The sequence below is a fragment of the Podarcis tiliguerta genome (genome assembly GCF_965153285.1).
Source record: "Podarcis tiliguerta genome assembly, chromosome: 11".
Taxonomy (NCBI): Eukaryota; Metazoa; Chordata; class Lepidosauria; order Squamata; family Lacertidae; genus Podarcis; species Podarcis tiliguerta.
Genome location: NC_139544.1, coordinates 45,722,404 through 45,750,228, shown reverse-complemented (window position 1 = coordinate 45,750,228; position 27,825 = coordinate 45,722,404). Strand labels below are relative to the sequence as shown.

The window sequence follows — 27,825 nt, the reverse complement described above, 5'->3', positions numbered from 1 at the left end:
GGGAGGTGACAGACCAGTATAAAGTAAGCAGCACATAAGCGGCACACAAAACGCTACCAAACCATTCTACGTTCTAAATCTTATATTAATAATCCCAAAATCGAGAGAGCTGTGTACAAGATGTACTACTGAAGCCACAAACAGAAAACTCATTCAAATTGTATCCAAAAGGAAGATTCAGCCTTTAAAGTTCCTTTAGCCAGGTTCCTGTAGATATCAACAAAGGTAAGTCTGATCAAATGAAGTGTCGGCGATGTTACGCACAAGAGTTAGACAGGGTGCCGGCCTTTGTCACCTGTTTCGCCCATGAAGAGTCTCGGGCTTCTTCAGTAAATGCTCTCTCACAGTTTTGATATATTTAGAAACATTCAACTTCATATGCTAAGTTCTTTCTTGACTTAAGCATTTATTCATTTACTAAGCAAAACTGATTGTGTTTGGATCAGATGTGACAGAAGCAGGAGGTTTGAGTGAACACAGCGGGTCAGAAGAAAAAACCCGTTCCAGGCTTGGTGTCAAGGGTCGTGCTGCTTCAGTTGCCCAACAGCTGGGCAGTCCTCCCTCAGCTAGCTCTCCACCTCCACTGACACTCAGATCACGGAGAGCCTTGCATGCTGCTGAGGAACAAGCCAGACAGGCCCAGAGGGGATTCCTCCATCTTGCCATAGTTTATGTCTGCTTGGGAGGAAGAGCCAGAGACAGAGACTACTGGAAAGGAAAGGAAAGGCCAGATGCCAGTCCCAGCAACATCTTCAACTAGGGCCTAGGTGAATGAACTCTGTTGTGTTTTTACTTTTTTGTGAAGAAAAACCGATTCCATTTTTGTGTCTCGAGTCCTTTTCCTGACCTGAGGATGAATCTGCATTCCTGGCAGCCCCTTGACTATCTTCCCTCATCACTAGCCATCCAGGCTGGGGCTGACAAGAGCTGTAGTCCAACTCCTGGAGGCCATCACACTGGCTAAAGGTAAAGGTAAAGGTACCCCTGCCCGTTTGGGCCAGTCTTGCCAGACTCTAGGGTTGTGCGCCCATCTCACTTAAGAGGCCGGGGGCCAGCGCTGTCCGAAGACACTTCCGGGTCACATGGCCAGTGTGACAAGCTGCATCTGGCGAGCCAGCGCAGCACACGGAAACGCCGTTTACCTTCCCGCTGGTAAGCGGTCCCTATTTATCTACTTGCACCCGAAGGTGCTTTCGAACTGCTAGGTTGGCAGGCGCTGGGACCGAACGACGGGAGCGCACCCCGCCACGGGGATTCGAACCGCCGACCTTTCGATCGGCAAGTCCTAGGCGCTGAGGCTTTAACCCACAGCGCCACCCGCGTCCCTTATCACACTGGCTACCCTGACGTAAATGCAAGACTGCTGGATCAAACTACAGGCCCATGTTATCCAGCATCTTGTTCTCACAGTGGCTAACCAGATGCCAATGGGAAGCCTGAAAGTAGGACCTGGGGTGCAACAACACTCTTCCTACTTGTGCTCTAGACAGGAAGATATGCCACTGAACCATCTTCAGCAGGAGAATCTATCATGTAAGTAACAAAGGGAACAGGAATGCAATCCAGAAACAACAAGGTTATTTCAGACGTAGTTGAACCCTGCACATTTTAGGGGGAAATGTTCATAGAACTGCATATATTGGAGAAAAATGCATATTATTAGGGAAATTTGACTGCAAAAATGTGAATAGTAGTCAAAACGGATTGCAGAAAGGAGCTGGTTAACAGAAATGTGTACAGATTTTTGTTAAGTTTGTGTAATGCAAATTGTTGCAGAAATGTGGAAGGGTACAGAAATTTAAGACTCGGGGGACGGGATTAGCAATGGAGAGAGACTGATATTGACAGTTGCAATCCTGCTGATGCAACCCACCTTAGGATATATTTACACAATTGACTAACTCACCTCATTGGTCTTGATGCAAAACTAGGCTATGAACCTTCCTAAGATAATTGCTAAGATAATGCACTTTCACTCTGTCCCTATTTCCCTCTTTTATTTTGGTTCAATAAACCCTAGAAGTGTCAACACATTTTCTCTTGCATCTGAATAATCTTTAGCAAAATTAAAGGCACTTACGCAGCTCTTGTGTGTAGCCATTTATATACTTCAGTAGTTGATATCCGTTGTCTTTGCAGCCATGGACAGAAAATCTGTATCTGATTCCTGGCTGAAAGAGATCTGTGGGACAAAATAATAATTACATATCTTATTTTACAGTACTCTACATTCTGAGAATAGAGACATTCAATCCTTTACAAGAAGGGAGTTGCTCCTTTATGGCTAAATCTGGCCACAATTCAACTCTTAAAACCATGAAAATAATGTCAGTTTCCCCAAATCAAATCTGAGAGTTGCTTCTTGTATTTATTTATATTATTTTATCAGGCACTAGCAAGTAAATTATAATTCATTTGCAACAACCCTACTAAGACTTTAATGTTTTGATACATTGCAAAATGTGTCTGTTTCTCAATAAAGTGATTTTCCACCAAGGGATTCAAAGGTAAATCCTAACCCATCATATTCTCCATTCTATCAAGATTCATGTTCACAAAGATTCCAACCTTGGGGCAGTTGTAATAAATATGATCAATATCCACTTCTATGCAACAAGCCTTTAAGTGACTCCAATATTTCCTGGCTGGCCAACTCTATCCAATGTGTCATTTATTTAATGCCTGGGTATCCATCACCATCATAATACCAATTTCACACACCTAAAGCCTAAAAAGCAAGCCTCAGGTGAATGGATGGCAGCATGATGATACAATGCTTATTTACAAACTGCCCTTGACCTTCAGATACAGGCTCTTAACATCTCCACCAACCACACACTAAAGTTCAGAAGCAGCTCTAAAGACACACAGACCATTTGCAAATGCAAAGCCAAACCACCGTTTTTAGAATGACATGCATGAGACTTGCACACACCCAACCTCAGCCTCGTAGCAGTCACAAGGAGAGAGGCAGCTTTGACTTCTGCATTCAAGTTCCACAGAATTGCCTGTGATATTTAAACAAACCAGAGTCCGTCCGTCCCCAAGTTTGAACTATGATTAGATTGATCCTGGATTGCTTGAGTTTAAACCAACCAGAGATCTCAAGCTTTGAACAAGGTGTGGCAGGCCCTGTTCTGTGCAACTGCTTGCCTTCAGAAGTTTGGCAGGAATCATCCCTAATCATTTCTACATCTCTTCTAAAAACTGTACTGCTCAGACAGGGCTTTCAAACCTAATATGCTTTTGCCAACCAGCTTCTACAGATACATCTGGCATTTTAAATTTCTTTTTACCGTGTTTCTTTGATTGCATACCATATGCTAATATTTTTTCATGAAAGTGTGGTTTATCAATATTTTACATAAATAAGCAAATCTTAAAGAAAAGAAAAGATAAACATTGCAGCCAAGGAATAAACTCCATTTGGAGAACAAAAATGCTTTCCTGAGACATATGTGGATAAGTACCCAAACTTTACAAGCAAGCTACCATTAAAAGGGTAATTTCTATCTCAACATAGGAATACATAAAACAGAAAATCATGGGGGGGGGGGAGGGGTCAGGAAGAAGCTCTAGCTTGAAATGCAAACTCTCCTGCTCAAAAACAGCAGAGTCCCAAACACATGCCCTGTCCATAGCTGTCAACTTACAAATTTGAAAATAAGGGACCAGCAGCCTCGAAAATAAGGGATCAGCAGCCAAAATAAGGGATTTTCCGGGCACAGGTATGTTCAACTTCTGAGCCACTCCGAGCCAAAGGCACAAAGCCCAGCCAGCAGCCAAACAAAGCCTCAAGCAGTGGTTCCCACAGCACAGCAACCAGGCAAAGGGGATGCAGCAAGGAAAACCACCATCACCTCTCTGCTGGAAGCGCTGAGCAAAGGCGAGACCCCAGGCAACGTGGCCAATTTGATTGGCACAAGGTATGCAAGCTCCACCCCCCACTCGTTCTTAGACTCCTTATTGGGTGAGCAATGCAGCCAAGCAACACAGTTGGAGCCTCCCTCCTCCCTGGCCAGAAGGGAGGGAAGGAGAAGAGCTGCTTCCTTTGAAACCCAGGAAATTTAAGGGACATCATCAATAAGGGACAGCAGCGGGACACAGCGCTGGGATAAGGGAGTTTCCCACCAAATAAGGGATGGTTGACAGCTATGGCCCTGTTCCTAAATCATGGTGATTCTCACTTTCACATGCAAGCACAGTTCTTTGCAGAAACAAATGTTAAGCAGTTATTTCCTACCAGATTTGATCACAGCATCCGACACGCCTGATGGAAAAGTTTCCCAATTCACAGCAGCACTGGGCTCAGGCCCCTGACGCCACCTCACAGTATAGCCACAGGTGACGTTGGGGTCAAGCTCCCAAGCGACGTAAATACCATCTCCTTTGGCAACTCCGATCTCTGTTGGGGCATCGCCTGCAACATTGATAATGTCAAAGGTTAGTCCCTGGGGCCTTCTTAATGCATTTCACAATGCCTTCCCAATTTCCCATTTGTTCGAAGACACGTGCAATAAAACTACACATATAAAAATGCAAAAGAACCTAATTGATCCAGAATAAACATACACAAATTTATCATTGGTAACATATAGATAGATAAATTAAGGATCTTTACAATTTTATAATATGCAAAGAATAACACGTGCTGAAAAAACAGAGTAGCTGAGGGAAGGGAGAGTGGGTTTTTCTTTTAGGGAGGGGGTGGGTAAAATGGGGGGGAATGAAGATGGCATGTTTTTGATAAATTGTTATGCTGAAATTCCTAATAAAAATATTTTTTTAAAAGAAGCTAATTGGTCCAACTGCTCTCATTTAAGAGAAACAAATCCAAACAATGCTTAACTCAGGTCCTCCCGACTTCATTCATCCTTCCTCATAAAGATTACTTTTATTTCCTTCTCCCAGTTAACCCATTCATATTATTATTATTAGTAGTAGCAGTAGTAGTAGTAGTAGTAGTAGTACCCTGCCCATCTTGATTTGGTTGCCCCAGCCACTCTGGGCAGCTTCCAACAAATATAAAGCATAATAAAACATCAAACGTTAAAAACTTCCCTATACAGGGCTGCCCTTCAGATGTCTGCTAAAAGTTGTATAGTTATTTATCTCCTTGGCAACTGATGAGAGGCTGTTCCACAGGGTGGGTGCCACTACCAATGAGTCCCTTTTGTCTTTTTAGACAACCACAGAAGGAAAGCTGGACACATCTGGCAGTAATTGGAGGTGCAGCATCCATGCCCTCTTGAAGACAACCAGAATTTAAGAGAGACCAGCTCCTGGGATCTCTGTAATCTCAATCTAAGCTTTGCTGTTCAGTTTGGAGCAGAAATCTTGGTCAACGGGCTGATTGACTTGACCAGGAGCCTCAGTTTTGCATGCCAGCACATCTTAGAAAGATGTAAGCTGTATATTTCCTCACAAAATATCTAATAAAATCTTATCAGAATATCATATTGATCTTTGAGTAAGAGAGTGTAAGAGAGTGTGAGTGAGATAAGCAAGACACTGTTTTTGAGTCTTAAGAGCACACTTAATACACTAGATTGGTAATACATGTCTATCTAAAATCTGTTTACATTGGAGGACCTGCTGGTAATTGGATTAAGTTCTGTGAGAAGTTCAATGGGATACAGCAGCTTAAAATCAGGTTCTCCAAATCAGCATGACAAATCAGCCTGGATGAACTGGACTGCGGCTCTCACAATATAAGCGCATGAAACGGAAATCAGGTCCAAGGAAAATCAATAGATCTTCCACGAAAAACACCTCCGGGTTACATTAACTGTATAATTACATTTTCTCCCCATATGGCTTGGGCTAGTAGTGAACGACTGCCAAGTCACGAGCTGCTCAACTTGGAACAGCATCAAATACCAAATATAGAACTGAGCTGGCTTGCTACAGAGAAAAGGGGGGGGGGGAGGCAGCAGAGGAGAAATACTGCTGGGTGAGAAATGCAATGCATAAATGTTTTACTTTGGCGACAAGCTGCCTATTGCAGGTGCACAATTCCAGGTGGAAGCTAAGAAATCTCCCAAGGAAAGAAACTCCCAAAATGTATAGAACGGGGAGGAGGAAACACATCTGAAGCAAACGATTTCACCTTCCTCATAATAATGGCCTACGATTGGAATGTTGCCATCTGCAACCCAATGCAATATCAGAGGGAGATGAATGTAAGAGCCTCCACTGAAATGATTTCTGCGGCCTGGATCCCTGCGCTTTCTTTACACAGGTGTGCCAGATCTAGCATCAACTGGCAGATCAACCTGGAGCTGTATGTCTCCTATGTGTATCTCAACTTGTCCTACTATTTTGACTGTGATGATCTAAGCCCTGGATAACTTTGCCGAACGCTTCCTATTCGGCAATGTATAAGGAGGTTTTTAATGTTTGATGTTTGGTTATGTTTTTACAGTGGTATCTTGGGTTAAGTACTTAACCTGAAACTGTTCTTAACCTGAAGCACCACTTTAGCTAATGGGGCCACCCGCTGCTGCTGCGCTGCCGGAGCACGATTTCTGTTGTCATCCTGAAGCAAAGTTCTTAACCTGAAGCACTATTTCTGGGTTAGCGGAGTCTGTAACCTGAAGTGTATGTAACCTGAAGCGTATGTAACCCGAGGTACCACTGTATATGCGTTGGAAGTCGCTCAGAGTGGCTGAGGCAACCCGGTCAGATGGGTGGGGTATAAAGAAGAAGAAGAAGAACACTTTTTTCTGTCTTCAGTCTTCCAACATTCAGCTTCATTTTATGTCCACGAGTGTTATGAGGGAGAAAAACTGTTCTCTATTCACTTTCTATATGCTGTACATAATTTTATAAACCTCTATCATGCCACCTCTTTCTTGACTGTTCTCTAAACTAAGAAATCCCAAATGCTGTATTTTTCCCCCTCAGAGGGGGTTGCTCCACCCACCCCCGCCCTGATAATTTTGGCTGCCCTTTTCTGAACCTTTTTCAACTCTACAATATCCTTTTCCAAGGTGAGGAACACACAAATGCACTATTATCTCTTCCAGGCATCCAAAGCATTTGCAGAATGTAACGGAGCCCAGGCTGAAAGGACCTGCTTATTATTCCTCGTGCTGCTTTCCGGATGAGTCACCCTCCATGACTACGATCTGTGACTCACAGTGCCTCAGAACTGAGTTGTGCTGCGGGTAACGCCAAGCAAGGCATCCAGTCATTCAAAAAGTTCTTTTCTAAGAAGCGTCTGAGGAGGCGTAAGAACTGCCAGCTGCTCGCTTCAGTCAGAGCCACAGAAGTGCATGACCTGGAGCAGCCTACAAGTCTGTATTACTCACCAAGAGTGCTTACATAACTCCATAAAAGTTGCATCAACTTGTTCAGCCAATGAGCGTGAACAACAAAAAAAGTAACCCTGAAATCTTGAACAGCATGAAGACTACATATCTTGGATCATATTCAGTTATACCAGCAAGTCCAAATCTTTTCACCCCTACCCTAGAACCAACAAACAAATACAGTGGGTACCTCAGGTTACATACCCTTCAGGTTACAGACTCTGCTAACCCAGAAATAGTGCTTCAGGTTAAGAACTTTGCTTCAGGATGAGAACAGAAATCGTGCTCCGGTGGCACGGCAGCAGCAGGAGGCCCCATTAGCTAAAGTGGTGCTTCATGTTAAGAACAGTTTCAGGTTAAGTACTGACCTCCGGAACGAATTAAGTACTTAAGTACTTAACCTAAGGCCCCACCTGCACTATAAATTTAAAGCAGTATTATACCACTTTAAACAGCCATGGCTTTTCCCAAAGACTCCTGGGAACTGTAGTTCAAGAATGCTGAAAGTTGTTTGGAGACCACTATTTCCCTCATGAAGCTGCAAATTTCAGAACTGACTGTTAAAAACCACTCTGGGAATTGTAGTTCTGGGGAGGGACTGGGGGGAGCTCCTAGCAGCTTAGCATCCTTAAACTACAGTTCCCAGGCTTCTTCATTGCTTTAAATGTATACCGTATTTTTCGCTCTATAGGACGCACTTTTCCCCCTCCAGAAATGAAGGGGAAATGTGTGTGCGTCCTATGGAGCGAATGCAGGCTCCTTGGCTTCGCAGCGATGCGCCTGTCCTGGAAGCCGGAGGAGGAACAGAAGGGTCTCCTTCTGTTCCTTCTCCAGCTTTGCTGAAGGGCGCTGCGCCGTCTCTCTCTCTCTGCGCAGAGAGAGAGAGAAGGTGCAGCGCCCCTTGAGCAACGCACCTGTCATGCGAAGCCGGAGGAGGAACAGAAGGGTCTCCTGTTCCTCTTCCCGCTTCGCAGCGGCGTGCCTGTCCAGAGAAGCCCGAGGAGGAACAGAAGGTTCTCCTTCTCCAGCTTCGCTGAAGGGTGCTGCGCCTTCTCCCTCTCTGCGCAGCACCTTTCCTGTGAAGGAGGGGTGCTGCACAGAGAGAGAGAAGGCGCAGTGCCCCTTCAGCGACGCGTCTGTTCTGGCTTCTGCCTTAGCCATGCACAGGCTCTTCGGGCAAGGGGAGCCTTCATCCCGCTGCCCTGAAGAGGCTTGGCGCGGTTACCCCAGAAGCCAGAACAGCCACACGGTATCCCAGAAGCCAGATCCCTCTTGCTGTTCTGGCTTCTGGGGTTCAGAATAATTTTTTCCTGTTTTCTGCCTCCCAAAACTAGGTGCGCCCTATGGTCTGGTGTGCCCTATGGTGCGAAGAATACGGTAGTTCAGATGGGGCCTAAGGGCCTACGTATAAATTTCAACCACATATTCTTCTATGGTGTATTACCCCATCCCAATTGAAGGCTTCCAACACATATTAAAACACAATAAAAACATGAAACAGTAACAATAGCAGTTTGATCCAATACAAAAAGTCACAATAACTTTTAAACAATTTATATCAAACAAAGCATCGTTCAACAATCCATCAGAATCTAACAGTATACAGTGGTACCTCAGGTTAAGTACTTAATTCATTCTGGAGGTCCGTTCTTAACCTGAAACTGTTCTTAACCTGAAGCACCACTTTAGTTAATGGGGCCTCCTGCTGCTGCCGTGCCGCCGGAGCACGATTTCTGTTCTCATCCTGAAGCAAAGTTCTTAACCTGAGGTAATATTTCTGGGTTAGCCTGAAGCGTATGTAACCCGAGGTACCACTGTATTAGGAGATAGATACACAAAGTACACACATTTCATGCATTTTTTTCTCCAAAAATGGGGCATACAGATAGGAACCACAATTGACAAAGAGTTTTATCTCATACTTACTGACTGGAATATCTGCACTGTTTATCTGAGAAGGAGGAGAGTGGCCAGCCTTGTTTTTTGCCACCACCGAGAATGCACAATCATTTTCCCCAAGCTTTATTGAGATGTTGCTGGCAGGCGCAGAAACCGACTTGTTGTGAGTGGAGCCCTCTGGTAGGGACCAAGACACTTCGTAAGCCTCTATCAAGCCATTTGTGTCTGAAACGGGTAGTGGCTGTTGTAAAAAGAAAGAGAGAGAGAGAGAGATAGCAGGTTCAAGGGAAATAGAAAAGGAAGTATGCAAGAAAAGCATGCTTTCACAAAGCCATTTTCAGAAAGGTACTTAAAACAGCCCTATAAGCTGGGCCTCGTTGCAGTTTACTCGCTGACTGCTGGGCAACCCATTTATATATTTCTAGCAAACCAGCCATCAAAGAAAGGCTCATAGGAAGCTGCCTCCTACAGAGCCAGACCATTGGTCCATCCATCTCAGTTTTGTCTGCACTGACTGGCAGAGGCTTTCCAGGGTTTCAGACGGGAGGCATGCCCTGGAGATGTCAGAGATTGAATTTGGACCTTCTGCATGGAAAGCAGATGCTCTAACACTGATCTTACCAGCCCCATCTGGTACGTAGGCTGAGACCCTATCTGCCTGCGGACTGCCTCGCCAGAGTGGTGCATGCTCTGGTTATCTCCCGCTTGGACTACTGCAATGCGTTTTACGTGGGGCTACCTTTGAAGGTGACCCGGAAACTACAACTAATCCGGAATGCGGCAGTTAGACTGGTGACTGGGAGTGGCCGCCGAGACCATATAACACCGGTCTTGAAAGACCTACATTGGCTCCCAATACGTTTCCGAGCACAATTCAAAGTGTTGGTGCTGACCTTTAAAGCCCTAAACGGCCTCGGTCCAGTATATCTGAAGGAGCATCTTCACCCCCATCGTTCTACCCAGAAACTGAGGTCCAACGCTGAGGGCCTTCTAGCGGTTCCCTCAGTGCGAGAAGCCAAGTTACAGGGAACCAGGCATAGGGCCTTCTCGGTAGTGGCGCCCTCCCTGTGGAATGCCCTCCCACCAGATGTCAAAGAGAACAACAACTACCAGACTGCGAGAATTGTTTCATAACAGCAGCAATAATAAAAACAGCAGCATATAACAAATGCAAGAGCATACAGATAACAAAATTTCAGTACTATAAATGTAGCAATAATGATACCATAACTTTCCATCTTACCACGTGGATTGTGGGTTGTTTTTTACAAAACCATTTTTTGTGTGACTGGGAGGAGAAAGTTCACCTTATGTCCAATATTGCACTGCAAAATGAGTTGTGTGAATTGGCTCAGAAGGAGCAAAGTTTGCAAGCAACAAGCAGTATTGTCTGGGAGGCAGTAATTTAAGGACAAATTAAAAGCAAAAACAGCAGCCGAACACATACCTTCCAAAAGAGGTTTACAGTCTCACCATCAAGACTTCTCTCTCTCCAGAGATCTAGACTTCTTGTTGGAGCTGAAAGAGGAGATTTTCGATTATACTCAAGAAAATATTCATTGCTATCAGCTGACGTATACAGAATTGCCAAACTGTAACAATGACCAAGAGAGACAGCTGCTTAAGAAGAAGACCCACAATTTCCAGCACTCTTACATTGAAGAAACATCTCAAACAGCTGATACTTCTTTATCCCAAAACCTATCCAAGCCTGCACAATGTCTTATCAACTTTTGTAATTATTATAAAGTGCAGAGTGGGGTTTTTTCATCATGGCAAAAAAACCTCTCCTCCCCTCCTCATCCAAACTGGAAAAAAAGAGTTATTGCTATATATTTTTTAAAGTTTTTTTTAAAAAACAATGTTAGGTTATGAAGAAAAGGGGGAAGAGGGGGAGGGGGGAATTATGAGTGGGGTGGGGTTGCAATGCTTCTTTTCTTCTACTTAGTGTATGTGTGGGGTTTTGTGTCAGCATCACTTGTGTGGGTTCTCTTTACTATTCGCTTGTAATTCTTTGGTGGTGAGAGAGATGTGGGTGGCCTAGCTCTAGGGTGTGGTTGGTTGTCTTTGATTGGCTTAAGTCATGGGTAGGCAAACTAAGGCCCGGGGGCCAGATCCGGCCCAATCACCTTCTAAATCCAGCCCACGAACAGTCCGGGAATCAGTGTGTTTTTACATGAGTAGAATGTGTGCTTTTATGTAAAATGCATCTCTGGGTTATTTGTGGGGCCTGCCTGGTGTTTTTACATATGTAGAATGTGTGCTTTTATTTAAAATGCATCTCTGGGTTATTTGTGGGGCATGGGAATTTGTTTGTTTGTTTGTTTGTTTGTTTGTTTATTATTTGTTCATTTATTTCATTTATTTTTTCCCCAAAATATAGTCTGGCCCCCAACAAGGTCTGAGGGACAGTGTTGAAAAAGTTTGCTGACCCCTGGCTTAAATAAAATTTGCTTTTGTGTGTGAGTGGAGTGTGTGTGCGTTTTTGGATCAGGCTAGCCATATTGATTTGAATGCTATTGTCCTCATTGTCATGTTGGGCTATGTATGTGATAAAGGGGAACCATACCGGGGTGAAGGCGCCTTCTTCTATTTGTCCCCGTGTCAGTGTCAGTTTATTGGTTAGTTTTTCTAAAAAGGATGTTTCCCATACTATTTGATACCATTGGTCCATGCTGACTCCTGACAGGTCTCTCTAGTGTCTGGCTATGATGCTTCTGGCTGCTGAGAGTAGCTGGGTTATGAGCTCCTCATGATGTGAGTGGGCATTATTACCTTGGAAGATGTTTAGTAGGGCCGTCTTCCCTTAGTTCAGGGGTGGCTTCTAATACTTTGCTTAGTTATTTTGCATATTTCTTGTATGACTGATGTTCAGAAGAGTTGGATTTTAGGACATTCCCACCACATGTGGAGGTATGTATGTTCCTATGGAGGTGCATCCTCTCCACCATTTTGGTGAGGTTCCTGGGCATATTAGCATTAGTTTCCATAGTGTTAGGTACCACCTGTAAGTGAGTTTCAGAGTGCATTCTTTTCTTTTTACTGATATGGATTTAAAGGGAGGTTTAGACCACATTCTGGTCTATTGGGTGGGGTTAATCTCATAGCCTATTGTCATCCTCCCATTGTTTTTTTGATTACGTTGAGGGGTAATTTTGGAGTAGTCTTTTGTATATTGTGGATACCATCTCTTTGCTGTATCCCTTTGCTGTTAGGAGGTTTTCGAAGGTTGTCAAGGGCCTAGTTGCTGCTGATTTTACTACTGGGTTGTTTGTTAAGAGGGCATGTAATTGGTGGTGTGTTAGCCAGGACATTTGGGTGTCCCGTAGTTTGTCTTGTGTTGATATGGGTTTGTAATTTTTTTGTAGAAGTCTGCTAGGCAGTATAAGCCTTTGGCTTGCCAGGTTTTATCTGGAAGTTTTGTGCTGCATGGTGAAATAGTGGGTGGTGTGCCAGGGAAAATAGTGAGGATGGGGTTGGGGACAGTTTACCTACTTCTCTCCATGCTTTAAGCATGGTCTGTGTGACGTGTTGCGGGGATTTTCCTTAGTTTGTTTGGGAGAAATGGGTATGCAGAGGTGCGGGTATTTTCAATTGTGTCCCTCTCCATGTGTACCCATTTTTTCGTCTTGTCTTCTAGGATATACGGGATTATGTGGCGTACTTGGTTGGTGATGCAGTATGCTTTTATGTTGGGGATTCCCCATCCTCCTGCTGAAGAGGGAAGGTGCAGGTATTTAGGGCTTATTCTCAGTTTTTTGTGTGAAAAGATAAATGAGTGTCATTTTTTCTGCCATTTGTGAAGTTGGGCTGGGAGAATCCAAATTGGGAGGGTGGTCATTTTGAGCATGGCTATTGTGCCAGAGTGAAGCTGCGGTGCTGTTCCATTTCCTCAAGTCTTTGTTGATTTGTCGTCACAAGGGGTTGTAGTTGTGGAGGTATAATTTGTTGGTTATTTGTACCCCTACGTATCTGAACATGGTGCAGCAAAGTTTTATATTGGTGATGTTGGCAAATTCTTTTTGTGTATGAAGGGGGGTGTTGAAGCACATAGCCTCAGATTTTGCAAAATATACCTGTAAGCCCAACCACATTGCAAACATGTTGAGTTCTCTGATTAGGGAGGCTGCTGTGTTTATGGGGTCTGGTGTTGTGACCATTAGGTCGTCTGCAAAGAGCCCTAATTTATAGGTTCTGCCTTTTATTTCCACTCCCTTGTCTGTGGCTGCTCAGATTCGGATTGCTAGAGGTTCCAGAGCCAGGATGAATAGGAAGGGAGACAGTGGGCATCCTTGTTTTGTGCCTCTTTGGATTGCTATGGCATTAGAGTCTATACTGTTAGTCCTGCATTTTGCTGAGGCTCAGGAGTATATTTGTTTGTGGGTTTGTAAGAAGTTTGGACCAAATTTCATGTTAGTATTGCTAATAAGTACCACATTTTTTGCTCTATAAGACTCACTTTTTCCCTCCTAAAAAGTAAGGGGAAATGTGTGTGCATCTTATGGAGCGAATGCAGGCTGCGCAGCTATCCCAGAAGCCAGAACAGCAAGAGGGATGGCTGCTTTCACTGTGCAGCGATCCCTCTTGCTGTTCTGGCTTCTGAGATTCAGAATATTTTTTTCCCTTGTTTTCCTCATCCAAAAACTAGGTGCGTCTTGTGGTCTGGAGTGTCTTATAGAGCGAAAAATATGTATTTCCACTCTAAGCAATCAAAAGCTTTGAGGCTGTCTAGGGACATAATTGTCAGTGGGAGCTTAGTTGCCTTGCTGTGTGCTATCAGATTCAGTAGTTTCCTGATGGGGTCTGTTATATTGTGACCAGGGACAAAGTCAGTCTGGTCTGGGGCTATAAACTTGTGTAGGAAATTTTTTAGGCAGTTGGCCAAGATTAATATGAATATATTATAGTCTTGGTTCATTAATGAGATTGGGCGGTATGATTCTACTTTGAGGCTGTCTTTGAGTGGTTTTGGGATGGAGACTATCTTTGAGGAGGTCCAGGTTTTAGGAATGGGGGCCCCTTTTATGATGTCATTGAACAGGCGGGTCATGTAGGGCATCAGAGGTTCTTTGAATTTCTTATAGCATTCTGCTGTAAAGCAGTCTGGGCCTGGGGCTTTGTGTGGCTTCAGGTTTTTTGAGGATCGTATCTATTTCCTCCGGGGTGATAGGACTGTCCATGAATTCCTGTTCCTCATCATTTAAGGTTGGCACGGTCAGTCCTGCTAGGAATTTTCTGATTTCCTCCTCAGGTGGGTTATGGGAGGTGTGTAGGTTGGAGTAAAATTCTGAGGGAGAGAATGTTAAGTTGCCGTCTTTTTTGGTGATGCAATGTATTCTTGTTTTGAGTGATTTTCCTACACCTGTTTGCTAACAGTTTGGAGTTTTTCCCTCCATACTCGTAGAAGCGTTGTTTTGAGTATAGAATTTTGAGTCTAGTTCCCTCCTTTTTTGTTCTATAAGTTTAAGGAGTTTTTTTAGCTCCTGTTTGTAGCATGATGAGAGGGCCATGATGTCTTGTTCTATTTTGCTAATTTTTGAGGTGGTTTGTTTTTTAAGGGATGCTTTCTCTTTTATGCAAGCTCCTCTGGTGACCACTTTCATTGCATCCCATAGGAGGGGGGGTTGTTATATTGTCTATATAATTTTCTTTGAAGTAGTTTGAGAGTTTTTGTGAGACTCTCTCCAATTTGTTTATTTGTGGTTAGAATGGGACTGAAGGACCATGATGGGGTGGTTTGTGTTTCTTCTCCTATTTTAAGGGTAACTTCCACTGGGGCATGATCTGTGATTTTAATGCTACCTATGTTTGTTGATTCAACCAAGGGTATCAAACCTTGTGTGAGCAGAATGCTATCTAATCTGGACACTGTGTCATGGCGCCTGGTCAGGCTGGTGTCTCCCAGGTTTTCTTCACCCCAAATGTCATAGAGACCCCTGGTTTTTTTTAACATTTTTAGCAACTTGTAAGAGTCCCTAATTGTCTGGGGTTTCCTTCGGAGGAAGGTTGCCCATGGGGTTGTAGGGTGGGTGTAGAAAAAAAGTGTTATGATGAACTCAAAGGCTTGCTCACTGCTTTGTAACATTTTAATTGGTTCTGGTAAGTTTATTATGCAACTGTTTGTTTTGTAATTCTTAGAATGGACTGATGAAGATAGCTTGCAATTTTAGCTTGCACTGGAGCTATGGTTTCAATCTCAGAATTTTATAAGCTATAAAATGCACAAAAAGAAGAAAAAATGAAGCTCTGGGGGCAGATATTTGTAATCTGAAAATTCACACTTGTATATTCCAGGTGTGTTTTCATTCAGGAATAGATTTTGAACAGTCTTCCCAAAGCTTCTTGCTCGCTTTTCCCGACTCATTAAGAGGACTGATGAAGCCTATACTTCAGAATGTTCCATTACTCCAGGGATGCAGATGTTGTTGGACTCCGGCTCCCTCCATCCCTGATGGGACATGTCACTTCCGCAACATCTGGAGGGCCGTGTATTCTCCCATTATGCAATAAACTTACGGGCTTGCAGAGTTGTGTGCCGCGTTGTCTCGACCCAGTCGCTCCACTTCCAGAAGAGGGGTGGAGCAGCTGAGCAGCGAACTTTGAAAGTGTATGTTGTGTAGGGACGCAACTTGCTCACGGAGGTTGTGTAGAAGGAGTCTTCTGCACCATCCAGCAACACATTCAGGGTCTTTTCCTTCTTAAAGAAACAAATGAAATTTCTTCATGACAAAAAGTACTGGGCTGCTATAAATCACTATTAACATTACTGCTACAAGTACGGTTATCATTTCTACACATCGTTCTTTAGATTGAACAAAAAACGTGGAGGGAGAGAGATTGCAGCAAGACGAGTTCAGAATAGATTCTGGACCCATGAAGCTTATAGGCTTATTTCTTATATAATGCAGCAATGTGGTAAACTGCCTTCCCTCTAGTGTTCAATCCCACAATTGTGGGCTTTCTGCAAATGATGAATGCTATTACATGGGCATGGATCCTACACGGGTCTTTCCCAGCCAATAGGTACCCAGCAGTAAGAAGCAACACTGGAACAGACAGGCCTCTAGATTTTGATGGATTTTAGACTTTCTACTTTATCTTACATTTCACATTGCTGCACACTGCTTTGACTTGTGTTAGGCCACGAAGCGGCTTATAAATTTGTAAAAACAACAACAACAAAACCCCACAACCCAGTTATCATAAAACGCCATTGATGTACAAGGCAAACCAGAAAACACCTACCTGTTTCTCCATGCAAATAACGTGAACCTGACACTGCAGCTTGATTTGCTTAAAATTGCCATCCAAGTGCCATGACAAAGTGACATTAGTTGGGCTTTCGTTCCTCACAGTGAACTGAGAAGGTGGTCTTGGATGAACTGGGGAGGGGGGAGATGCAAAGTGTTAAAAACAAACCGTTGTTTTTATTTATTTTGTGCCAAACATGTGCTAGGTGCAGTACGGAAAGGTGGGCTAAAGGAGGGCCAGTGTGGTGCAGTGGTTTAGAGTTTTGGATGAGGACTTGGGACACTAGGGTTCAAATCAGGGTGGATAAAAGTGAATGATTTTTTTTTAAAAAAAGACCAAAAAAATCAGATTTTTTAATTTTAATCAGATTTTTTTAAAATTTAAATTGGATTTTTAAAATCAAATGCTTTTGGAGGGGAAAAAAATTCTAAAGATAATTTTCTATTTAAGTTACATTATAGTCCAAAGGCTATACATCAGGAAATAAGGATTTAAGTTTTTCATGTCTGCTAAAACTCCATCTAAGGGGTTTTAAAAAAAATGGTTAACCACATCAGTTAACAAACATGGATACATATGCTATAATGTTACTGTTTTGGTTAAATAAATTGTTTAAATTGTTATTAAGGAAATGATTATTTTCTCCTTCCAATAAAGCACAGCAGAAAAACAGTGAACCTGTTAAACCTCACAAAAATTCCATAATTATTGGTCTATGTATTTCTAATAGTATAACCAAATCAGTAATTTTTGATATACAGTAACTGTAAAAACTACTCTGAAAATGTATTATTCCAAAAATGAAACCTTCATCTGGTTGTCAACATTAAGATTATATTAGCAAGAATGAGTCTTTCTATAAAAAATGATTTAAATCAAGTCTTATTGACTAGTGATTTAAATCATGATTTAAATCTATTTGATTTAAATCAAATCCACCCTTGTTCAAATCCCCACCGAGTCATGAAACTTGCTGGTTGACCTCGAGTCATTCAGTCTCTCAGCCCAGCCTAACACACTTATTGTTGCAATGATAAAACAGGGAATGGGAGAATCAAATAAGCCACTTGGTGCAGTATCGCTTGCCTGTCTTCTGTCTGCCTTAGCCACCGCTGGACACCAGGACACAGAAGGGTAGCAGCAAGGGAGCAATGAGGTCAGCAGGATGCAAACATCCTGGCAGCAACATCAGATAGGTTCTGCTGGTGTGTTTGCCCTGCACTCACCTTGCTCCTCTCCATTCCAGTATTCAGAAGTATGCTCCCAAGGGCAAAACAACCTAACACCGAGTAAAAAATGATCCACAGAAAACATCTGGCTTGGAGTTGGGAGTGTGGCGGAAGGGAGCCACCAATAAAGGTATATAAGGACATAATTTGTGGGACAGGACACTGCTGCCACCACTGGGTGGGTGCCATTATAGTGAAATGACACTTTGCGATGAGGTCGTTTCACTAATGGCTTCTACCAACAGAATTTCACCTCTGATGGTGCCTGAAATGCCCTGATTTTCTGGTCTGCAAATTAGGCTGCCCAATTAGAAGGGCCATTTCAAGGCAGCCTTAGAGAATATATGAATAAGGTAAAAGGTAAAGGACCCCTGGACAGTTAAGTCCAGTCATAGGAGACTATGGGGTTGCGGCGCTCATCTTGCTTCCAGGCCAAGGGAGCTGGCATTTGTCCACAGACAGTTTTCTGGGTCGTGTGGCCAGCTACTGGCACACGGAGGACCATGACGAACAGTTCACCTCCCCACCACAGTGGTGCCTATTTATCTACTTGCACTGGTGTGCTTTTGAACTGCTAGGTTGGCAGGAGCTGGCACAGAGCAATGGGAGCTCACCCCGTTACGGGGATTTGAACTGCCGACCTTCTGATTGGCAAGCCCAAGAGGTTCAGTAGTTTGGACCACATCGCCACCTGCATCCTGAATATATGAATAGGATGCCCCTATAATTATCAGATTAAATCCAGCGGTTAAAACAAACAGTCAAAATAAGCTTTAGTTCTGACTGAGACAGAGAAGAACTACATAATGAACGTTAAATACGTACATGGGATATCTCTGCTTTTTTGTAAAATGATCATTATAGGGTTGCGCACGGATTACTGAATGGGAACTTCTAAAATGCAGTAAGCCCAAGAAACAGATTCTTACCTTTACGACGTATATCAATTAAGAGGGAGGCTTCTGTCTGACCAAGTTGATTGGAAGCTTGGACTGTGAAATTATAGACTGTCTGGTTGTTCTGAACTTGAATCGTATAGTTATATTCTACGTTGGATTTTGCATGGAAAAGTGGAACATTAATCCCAGATACACTGCAAATTTAAAATTTAAAGGGGGGAAAAGATCAATATCCAAGCAATACCTTTGATAAAAAGTTAATTCAAAGCCTTTTGTTATTTGCTGAAGATGTATATAGTTAGATTGCATCAGATCAGCTTTAAGAAAATTGGGGAACGTTCATGAAAAGATGTTGAATTTAAGTGTGAAAGAACCTAGAAGTCCCGGGTTCCTCTCAACTAAACCCCCAATTGTAAAAAGTACATCTTTACTTTCATTTTTAAGGACGCAGAGTAATTATCTTGGCTCAGCTAATGTACTCACAAAATATTTTTAATATTTACTTCCTCTTCATTTTTCCTTTCCTCCATTCTTACTAAGTAAACCCAAATTAAAAACTTAGCTGAGCCCCAGGGACTATCAATGGGCCTTGTTAGCAGTGGCTCGATTTTGACTACTAAAGGTTTTGTAGAATTCTTCCCAGCATTGCCAAGAGGGCCTTATCTTTTAAACCATTTTTTGGCACAACGATTTTGTTGTTGTTTATATTGTCCTAAGTGCTGTTACCGCACAGCAAAGTTTGACTGACTAGATGTCATCAGGGCATACATCTGTTCTCTGATGGGGTAGTATCACTCAAGTGAACAAGGCCACGAAAAAGCAGCAGCTGGGATTGGGGTGGAGAGGTCAACACAGCCAGAAAAGCAGCAGCTATGGGAACATATGAAGCTGCCTTATGCACACCTAAGAGGTGACTTAATGTGCCTCATAGAGGCCAACTTCCAGGGGCTGAGGTCACTTTGCCCCCCTCAATAAAATATTTGAGGGGACCGTGGTCCCTCAAAGTTGACGGAAGTTGCCTTTCGAATGATTATGCAGGGTAGGCTTACTTGGGCTGCCCCAATTTTTATTCACGTTGGCACCTCTGATGTGCCTTATTCAGATATGGGAAGACATTCCTTCATTCCCATAGCATTAGTTCAGAAAAGAAGTAAGTAAGTAAGTAAGTAAGTAAGTAAGTAAGTAAATAAAATAATTTATTGCTTATACCCTGCCCATCTGGCGGGCTTCCAACAAAATTTTAAAAACACGATAGAACATCAAACATTAACAACTTCTCTAAACAGGGCTGCTTTCAGATGCCTTCTAAAAGTCAGAAGGGTGTTTATTTCCTTGACCTCTGATGGAAAGGCATTCCACAGGGAGGGCGCCACTACCGAGAAGGCCCTCTGCCTGGTTCCCTGTAACCTCGCTTCCCGCACAGAGGGAACTGCCATGGTCTCGGTGTTACATGGTCTCGGTGGCTACTTCCATATCTCTATTCATTACTTTGAATATCTACTTTGTGGTGGGAGATGGGGAATGGTGGTAGCCAAAATCTAACCCCCATGGGCAATTCTTATTCCAAGGAGGGGAGGGTGTGTGTGTTTTTGAGAGAGCTGCTGTGTTGGTTTGTGAGGATGACTGTTTGAATAGCCATCTGCAAGGAAAACTTGGACCAGAGGGCAAACATCTTCTCCTCTGTGGAAGATCCTTGGGCTAACTGGGTCTCCTTTTGGGGTGGCCACTGGTTCCAGCCAATCAGTTCTCCTGTGATTCCCTCCTTAAGTCTTCTCATGACGACAACTTCATCTGAGCTACAGAAGGATTCAGGGGCCTCTCAGGCTCGACTCTCCTCTAAGGTGAGCGTTACTAACTCCCTGAGATTTGTTTCTGATCCTGAGCTTAGCAAAAAAAATTAAGCACCAATAATCTCCACCCATCATAGTTCAGATATGTGGTACATATAGCACTATGAACTGCACAAGCACACAGTACTGCTAGGATTTTAGATTTCTTGTTTTTAGACAAGCCCCATTCTGTAGACTTAAAAAGCAGTTTAAAAGAAGTGGCACTTTTTATCCATAAAAGGGTATCTCACAAGACATGTCTGCAAACTGTACCATGTTTAAGGAGACCATTAACATTCACCTTTCAGAAAATCTGTAACGTGTTCCTCTTAATGGGCCGAATAACCAAGTGGACCTTCCACGTTTCCAAGAGCAGGTTATTTTTTTCAAGTCCCTGGTTTCGCAACTAACATTCTGAGGAACATCGGGAGGGTCTATAAGGAAAGAAGAAAGAAGGAGGGGTGTGTGTTAGCAGTTAAAATATACATGCACACACTTGCTGAACCCTTTTCAACATTCATCTTCAGAAGTTAGTGTTTAAGTCAGAAGGTCTCTTCTGTGATATCACAGAAATTTGAAATTTGCTTATTTATTTATATACTACTATTCACAAAAGAAATGAGAGCAGTTTACAACAAGTGCACATAAAATCATGCAATAAAAAACATATGAAGAAATCAGAAACCAGCTAGCTATCATGGAAATATGTAATAGTAGTAATAATAATAATAATAATAATAATAATAATAATAATAATAATAATTTATACTCCACCCATCTGTCTGGGTTGCCCCAGCCACTCTGGGCGGCTTCCAACACACATAAAAACATATTAAAATGTCCTGATACAGGGCTGCCTTCAGATGCCTTCTAAAATTTGTGTAGTTCTTTGAAGCAGAAAGATTTTCATTGGGCGTTTAAAAGTTGAAACAGAAGGCACTTGCTGAATCTCTATTGGCAAAGCATTCCAGAAAATAACAACTCTTAAGGCCCCGTCTCTTGTTTTTGTTAAACTTGAGCCTTGCCAGCTCAGGGAATGGCTCACAATGCTCTTGCAGATGATCTCAATGATCAAGCTGGAATATCAGGATTCAGGCGGTTCCTGAAGTACCTATGACCAAGGTTGTTTAGAGCTTTGTAGAATAAAACAAGGCTCTTGGAACCTGGCTCAGTAGCAGATGGGCAGCCAGTGTGAATGTTTTAGCAATGGCGTCCAATGTTGCCAACCAGATGCCCACCCCGGCAATATGTCTGACACATTCTGCACCAGCTGGACCTTCTAAACCAAGCCAAGGGCAGCACATTACAGTAATCTAGCCTCAAGGTTGCCAGCGCATGGACTAGAGTAGCTAGTCTATCCCCATCTAAGCTGGGGAACTAGACAATGCTGGTAAAAAGGAACTGCTAGCCACATGGGACACTTGGGGCTCTAGTCACACAGATACAGGTGAAACTCAAAAGATTAGAAAATGGTGGAAAAGTTCCTTTATTTCACTAATTCAACTTCAAAGGGGAAACTAATATATGAGATAGACTCATGACATGCAAAGCAAGATATGTCAAGCCTAGATTTGTTATCATTGTGATGATCATGGAGTACAGCTGATGAAAGCCCCAAATTAACAAAATTAGAATATTCAATGAAATCAGCAAAACAAGGATTGCAAATTGAGCAAGATTGGACCTCTGAGAAGTAGAAGCACATCTCACTCTGCTTGTCATGAGTCAATCTCATATATTAGTTTCACCATTCAAGTTGAATTCCTGAAACCAATGAACCTTCCCACGATATTCTAATTTTTTGAGTTTCACTTGTATATCCAGGAGGATCCCCATGTTATCCCCATGCTCCTTCAGAGGGAGTGAAACCCAATCCAGAACAGCTAAGCTTGCCCATCTCCCAGACACAAGAACCACACACCCAAAGAGTCTCCAGGATTCATGCAATCAACCACCAATCCAGAGCTTTCACAGCCTCTCCTGATTCAGACGTTACTTGCAGCTATCACTAGAGAAGTGACCGTTCCGAATGTTTATATACTTACAGCCAGCAAAGAGAACGCTTCCTTCATATTTAATCCCATCCAGTCGACAAACTACATTTTTGCCAGTAACCCCAGGCATGGCGTTTTGGACATGGCCTGACACGCTCCAGTTGGAGAGTCGAGTGTAATTCAAGACCTGAATGTCATACGTCAGGTAGTCCAGGTGTTCTCCTTTCTTCCACACACAACAGAACGTCATATTGGAACCTACTGGCACCACTCTGTCTTGAGGAAACACAGCTCTGTAAGAGCCCGTATCATTCCCTAAAAACAGAAAGGAACAGAGATGACCACATCCTCTAGGTAATTTAAGTTCAGTTCAGCAGCAGCAGCAGAATGACATTTGTAGCCACAATCTCTCAGGAATTGTTCTGAGGTAAGCAGCAGGGACGAGAAGAAAGTGTGCCAGAAGACAGAGGAAGGAATTGTTTCCAATCAGCAGTTTTCAAACAACTGCATTCTTTGTCCTCATTTTCTCTACAGATTGTGTGTTTGAGGAGTCGTTTCATTTCATCTCAGGAAAAGGGAATGGGTCCTTTGTCAATCAATACAGTAGCAAAAATATGGAGCGCCCCCCCAGCAAGATGTTCCGAAATACCCGGTCAGGCAAACAAATATTGCTTACCCATTTACATTGTGAAAAAGGAGGGCAATACACTCTCAAATCTGCAAGAAGAGGTCACCAGCCCTCGCCTCAGGGATGCTTGAGGGTTTTCACAGAATCATAGAAACATAACTTATTTTGCAGCACCCTTCATTCATTCAACACACCAATCATCCTGTGCATCGGGATCGGGACTCACAATTTTTGTTCCCATTTTGAGCATCTTACCGGGAATATTTGCAAGCTGGCTCCATTCACTCCACTTCTTGTCCCCAGGATATGTGTCCTCGCGGAAAAAACAGCGGATCTTGACATAGTGTGTGGTGCACTGAAAATCCAGGTCGGATTTCCAGCTCCACCGGAGGAGGCTGCCCTCAGAAGTTAACTTGGAGTGATAGGTCTCCTAAAGATGTAAAAGAAATGTCACTGTGTGCCTTTGTGTATAGAAAACCTGCACATTTCTGCTTCCTGTTGGTATTTTCAGATTAGGTTTAAGATTCTGGCTAATAAGCTGCAGATATTTACTTACTTATTTATTTAAACAATGTATATACTCAGTTTAATTACAATAACTTCTAAGCAGTGTATGAAAAAAGCTCTCAATTCAATGAAACTGAATTGAGCATGAATCTGACATGCTGTTTGGTGGGTTTCTCCACCCATATAAAGTAGGTTAGGCTGACAGGCCACAATTGTTCCAAGATCACCTAGTGAGTTTCGTGTGTGTGTGTGTGTGTGTGTGTGTGTGTGTGTGTGTGTGTGTGTGTCTAGAGAGAGAGAGAGAGAGGGAAAGAGATTTGAATCCAGATCTTCCTAGCCCATATCTGACATTAACCACAATCTCTACATATACAAAGAATGAATTCAAGCAATACAATTGGCACTTCATTTTTTGGAAAGCATTGGAATATAAAGTTGAGAAAAAGAGATAGGCCATCAGGCAGGCACACACAAACACACACACACACACACACAGAGAGAGAGAGAGAGAGAGAGAGAGAGAGAGAGAGATGGACCACGTACTAGTGCAACTTCTTCCATGGGATCTTTACGCAGGATCTGAATTTGCCAAGTGGCCTCCATCTCCATTGGAAAGGCTGAGCCGCCATCGTACCACTCCAGAGTCAATATGTCAGTTGAGAAGTTGGCAGTCAGCTTGTGAATCACTGGGGTGGGAGGGACAAAGGCTGTGTGGGGAAGAGAAAGGGACAGGAACCCAATTCAGAACTAATTTAGTGTCAATAACAGTCGTAAGAACACCACATAATTCCTGCTTCTCCTCCCCAATCTGAGTTTTTAAAAAATTATTTACATGAAACCTTTGTGCTTATTCATAAGGTTGGATGCCCTCAGCTGTTTTTCTACCACAAGGAGAGTTCCACTTATTGTCCAGTGCGGAAAAACATAAATTCCCCCTGAAACTGGGGTGTTTTTTTTTAAGGTTTCCCCAATATGTATTTTTTCAGAGTGTGCCTGACCCTTTACATGAGCTAGCTTGATGCAACTCTCAGAAGGAATGTATCAGCTGATGAGAGCAACTGAGGATATACTTTAAAAGGGGGGGGGGGAACCATGCACCAGGTGGATCTTCTGGTATAAAAATAAAGTACAGTGGTGCCTCGCAAGACGAAAAGAATCCGTTCCATGAGTCTCTTCGTCTAGTGGTTTTTTCGTCTTGCGAAGCAAGCCCATTAGCAGATTAGCGCTATTAGCGGTTTAGCGGCTATTAAAGGCTTAAGGGATTAGCGGATTAGCTGCTAAAAAGCTATTAGCAGCTTAATGCCTTAGAAAAAGGGGGTGAGGAGTGAAAAAAAACACCCCAGGAATCGCAAGACATTTTCGTCTTGCAAAGCAAGCCCATAGCAAATTCGTTTTGCGAAGCACCTCCAAAACGGAAAACCCTTTCGTCTAGCGGGTTTTCCGTCTTGCGAGGCATTCATCTTGCGGGGCACCACTGTAGATCTCACTAGTCTGAAGTTGGCCCATCCCTGCCCTACAGTAAGTTTCCTATTAAAAAGGGGGCACAATCCAGGAGAAGTTTTAAGGACAGCTAAGTTCCACAGATTCCAACAAAAGGGAGTTTAGCACATGTTTGGCGACTATGGAATTTGCAAGCGCTCAGCTTTGGCCAGACTGCACTCAAAGAACACAATAGCCTCTTTCAGCTTAGATCTGCTATAAGTACCTCAAGGCAGGCAGCAGCGTCCAAGCCATGCTCTTATATAGCAAGACCCTGAAAAACCTGTACTGTTGAACATTACAGCATTGTCAAACATTACTGTTTCAAAAGCTAGAGAGAGCAGTGGCGAAGAGAGAGCGCTTTATGTTCACACAATATTGGGCTACTTCCAAACATATAATTAGAGGCCAGATTATTATGAAAGATGAGGTGCTTTTGTGGAAGATTACTGCCTGGCTGAATTCCAAGACAGAAAATCGCTTCTAGTTAATCCCACAACCTCTGAATTCTCAACATGGAGAACTCTCCCTTTCAATTTTTAAACAGAAATTGCAATATGGTTTTATGAGGGGCAAAGCCCCAAAGCGGACTATACTTCTGGGGATATGATGATTACATACAAACACACTCACACACTTTGTGCTACGCATTGAAATCTGAGACCATCAAATTTTAAAACTCCAACATATAACTTTTTATGCAACACCCTAGGTCCTGAGTGACAGAAAGAGACTGAGAAAAGGCATGGCTGCACACTAATTTTGTATTTATTTATCAGATATGTATACCTGCCCATCAATAAACATTCCCCAGGTGGTAACTTAACAAGCTTTGTAGCTTACAAGCAAAATAGTACATCCACATCATTAAAAACCAATCAGAAGAAGGTTTTCTGCCATCTGTGTCAGACACAGCATAAAATAATTGTACAGTCTGGATGAATAAAAAGGTTGTCAGCTGGTGCCAAAAATATCACAGAGAAGACACACAGGAGAGCCTATCTGGGGAGGCTGCTCCAAAGCTGAGGCGCCACCACCAATGAGGCCCTCTGCTTGTTAGCCACCCTGCTTCACTTCACATGTGTATGAGTTAGAAGACCAGGAACAGTCACCTTCTATGTGGATAGAGAGGTCCAAACTGAGTATAATGTCTACAGTTCATGGGACCCTAACCCATGCAACTATCTCAAATGTGGCTGTTACATTTTCATATAGGCTCATGCCTGGTCCACACATCACAGTGAGCCAAAATATGGCTCTCACAGCTATAACATTATTCATCATATTAACTAGGCCTGATAGAAATTGGGAGTCTAACAACCTATGGATGGCCATAGATCCCCTATCCAAACACTAGGCCTTTAGGTGAAATATAGCCTCTACCTCATTGGTTGACCTACAGGGTGTATTGTAGATTTTCTGTTTAAAGGAAATATGGTTTAAAGGAAACTTCAGTGCTCTAACTTATTATAGGAGCTTGGAGCAAAGAGGAGGGATGAAAAGGCTCTGTAAGCTACTCAAAGGCTTGAATGTATCTTGACTTAATGATGAACTGAGATGTCATCAGCTGAGCCAGCTTGTTAACAGTGTAGAAGAAAGGCCAGACTTTGTATAAAGACAGCGTAAGCTTACCAATATCCTTATCAGTCAGCTCAAATGTGTTTTCAGCTATCACTTTTCCAGACTGACTCAAGGTAGATATCTTTATTTGATTAGAGGCAAATGAGATCAGTTTATCAATCTGCGCCGTTTTCTCCTTTGTTGTTAAGCAGGAAGTCCTGGAGGGGTGGGGGAAATTAAGATGAAATTAGTCATGTCACAACTCAGGCAGGGACGGGCTGCAATCAAGCATTTTAAAAACATTCATGGAAGACCAGCAAAATCAACAACAGAGTAGTCTGCAGAGCGCCATCTTCCCTCTCTTGGTATCTCCATATCAAAGCCTGCCAAAATAATAAAATAAAATACTCATACCTTGGGATAAATATGCTTCAGGTTGAATGCGTTCGGGTTGCGCTCCGTGGCGCTGTAAAAATGACGTCACACGCATGCGCGGAAGTGGCGAAACGCAACCCATGCATGCGCTGTCGCGTCTTATGTTATGTTCAGGATGCGAACGGGGCTCCGGAACAGATCCCGTTCACATCCTGAGGTACCACTGTAAAATAAAATATATTATTCATACCCCACCCATCTGGGCGTCTCCCAACAAGAAGATTAAACAGAATAAAACATTAAACATGTTGCGACAATTTATAATTCAGAATTGAAACGTACTGTGTATGAGCAAACACCTTCGCTACCCAAATTATGCACTTAGCGGTGTTAAAGCGAAAGTTTAAAATGTTTATGTGTGCTGTTGTAAATGTATGAACAAAGCAGAAATTGCATTTTCGCAGCAAAATGTTCCAGCTGTCTTCTTCATTTGTTTTGCTTTTAAATCAGAGCAGCTAACGAGGGAAGAAGCCACAGAAAATTTTGCCACAGGAATAAAATCTATGTTTATTTCATCACGGTGATTAACCGAATCCCAAAAGAGATCCAGGGAAAACTCATTCAAAATGCTGGGTGTGTGCACGTGTGAGTATTAGGACCCCCTAATCCCAAGTTATTCTCCCCCCCCCCACCCGTCATTGCTATCCCCATACTAATATCTGGGGATGGGAGCCATAGTTCAGGGTGCACAGCAAGGGATGGGCAAATCTATCTCAGTCTTTACTGCCTTGCTTCCACTTGTGGATGTCTTGAAGTGGGCCTTGCAGCCTTCTCATGCAGATTTTTTAAGGATAACTCCAGA

The 27,825-nt window shown here is 42.9% G+C and overlaps 1 protein-coding gene across 10 annotated transcripts in view; it reads right to left on the bottom strand.

Annotated features, from left to right (window-relative positions):
* The window catches only part of LIFR (LIF receptor subunit alpha), a 91,681-nt gene that overhangs the window by 14,727 nt on the left and 49,129 nt on the right, over positions 1-27,825 (bottom strand). For 6 of the 10 annotated variants that reach the window (XM_083402714.1, XM_083402712.1, XM_083402715.1 and 3 more), the window contains exons 4-15: positions 26,661-26,806; positions 24,093-24,256; positions 23,298-23,472; positions 22,466-22,729; positions 20,722-20,854; positions 18,622-18,785; positions 16,458-16,594; positions 15,729-15,909; positions 10,660-10,730; positions 9,240-9,453; positions 4,244-4,420; positions 2,081-2,182 (exon numbers count right to left, since the gene is read on the bottom strand). In XM_083402714.1, the coding sequence (XP_083258840.1) occupies positions 2,081-2,182; positions 4,244-4,420; positions 9,240-9,453; positions 10,660-10,730; positions 15,729-15,909; positions 16,458-16,594; positions 18,622-18,785; positions 20,722-20,854; positions 22,466-22,729; positions 23,298-23,472; positions 24,093-24,256; positions 26,661-26,806 (1,928 nt within the window). The remainder of the gene's footprint in view (positions 1-2,080; positions 2,183-4,243; positions 4,421-9,239; positions 9,454-10,659; positions 10,731-15,728; positions 15,910-16,457; positions 16,595-18,621; positions 18,786-20,721; positions 20,855-22,465; positions 22,730-23,297; positions 23,473-24,092; positions 24,257-26,660; positions 26,807-27,825) is intronic. The other 4 variants (XM_083402720.1, XM_083402719.1, XM_083402721.1 and 1 more) reach the window with 1 other exon arrangement.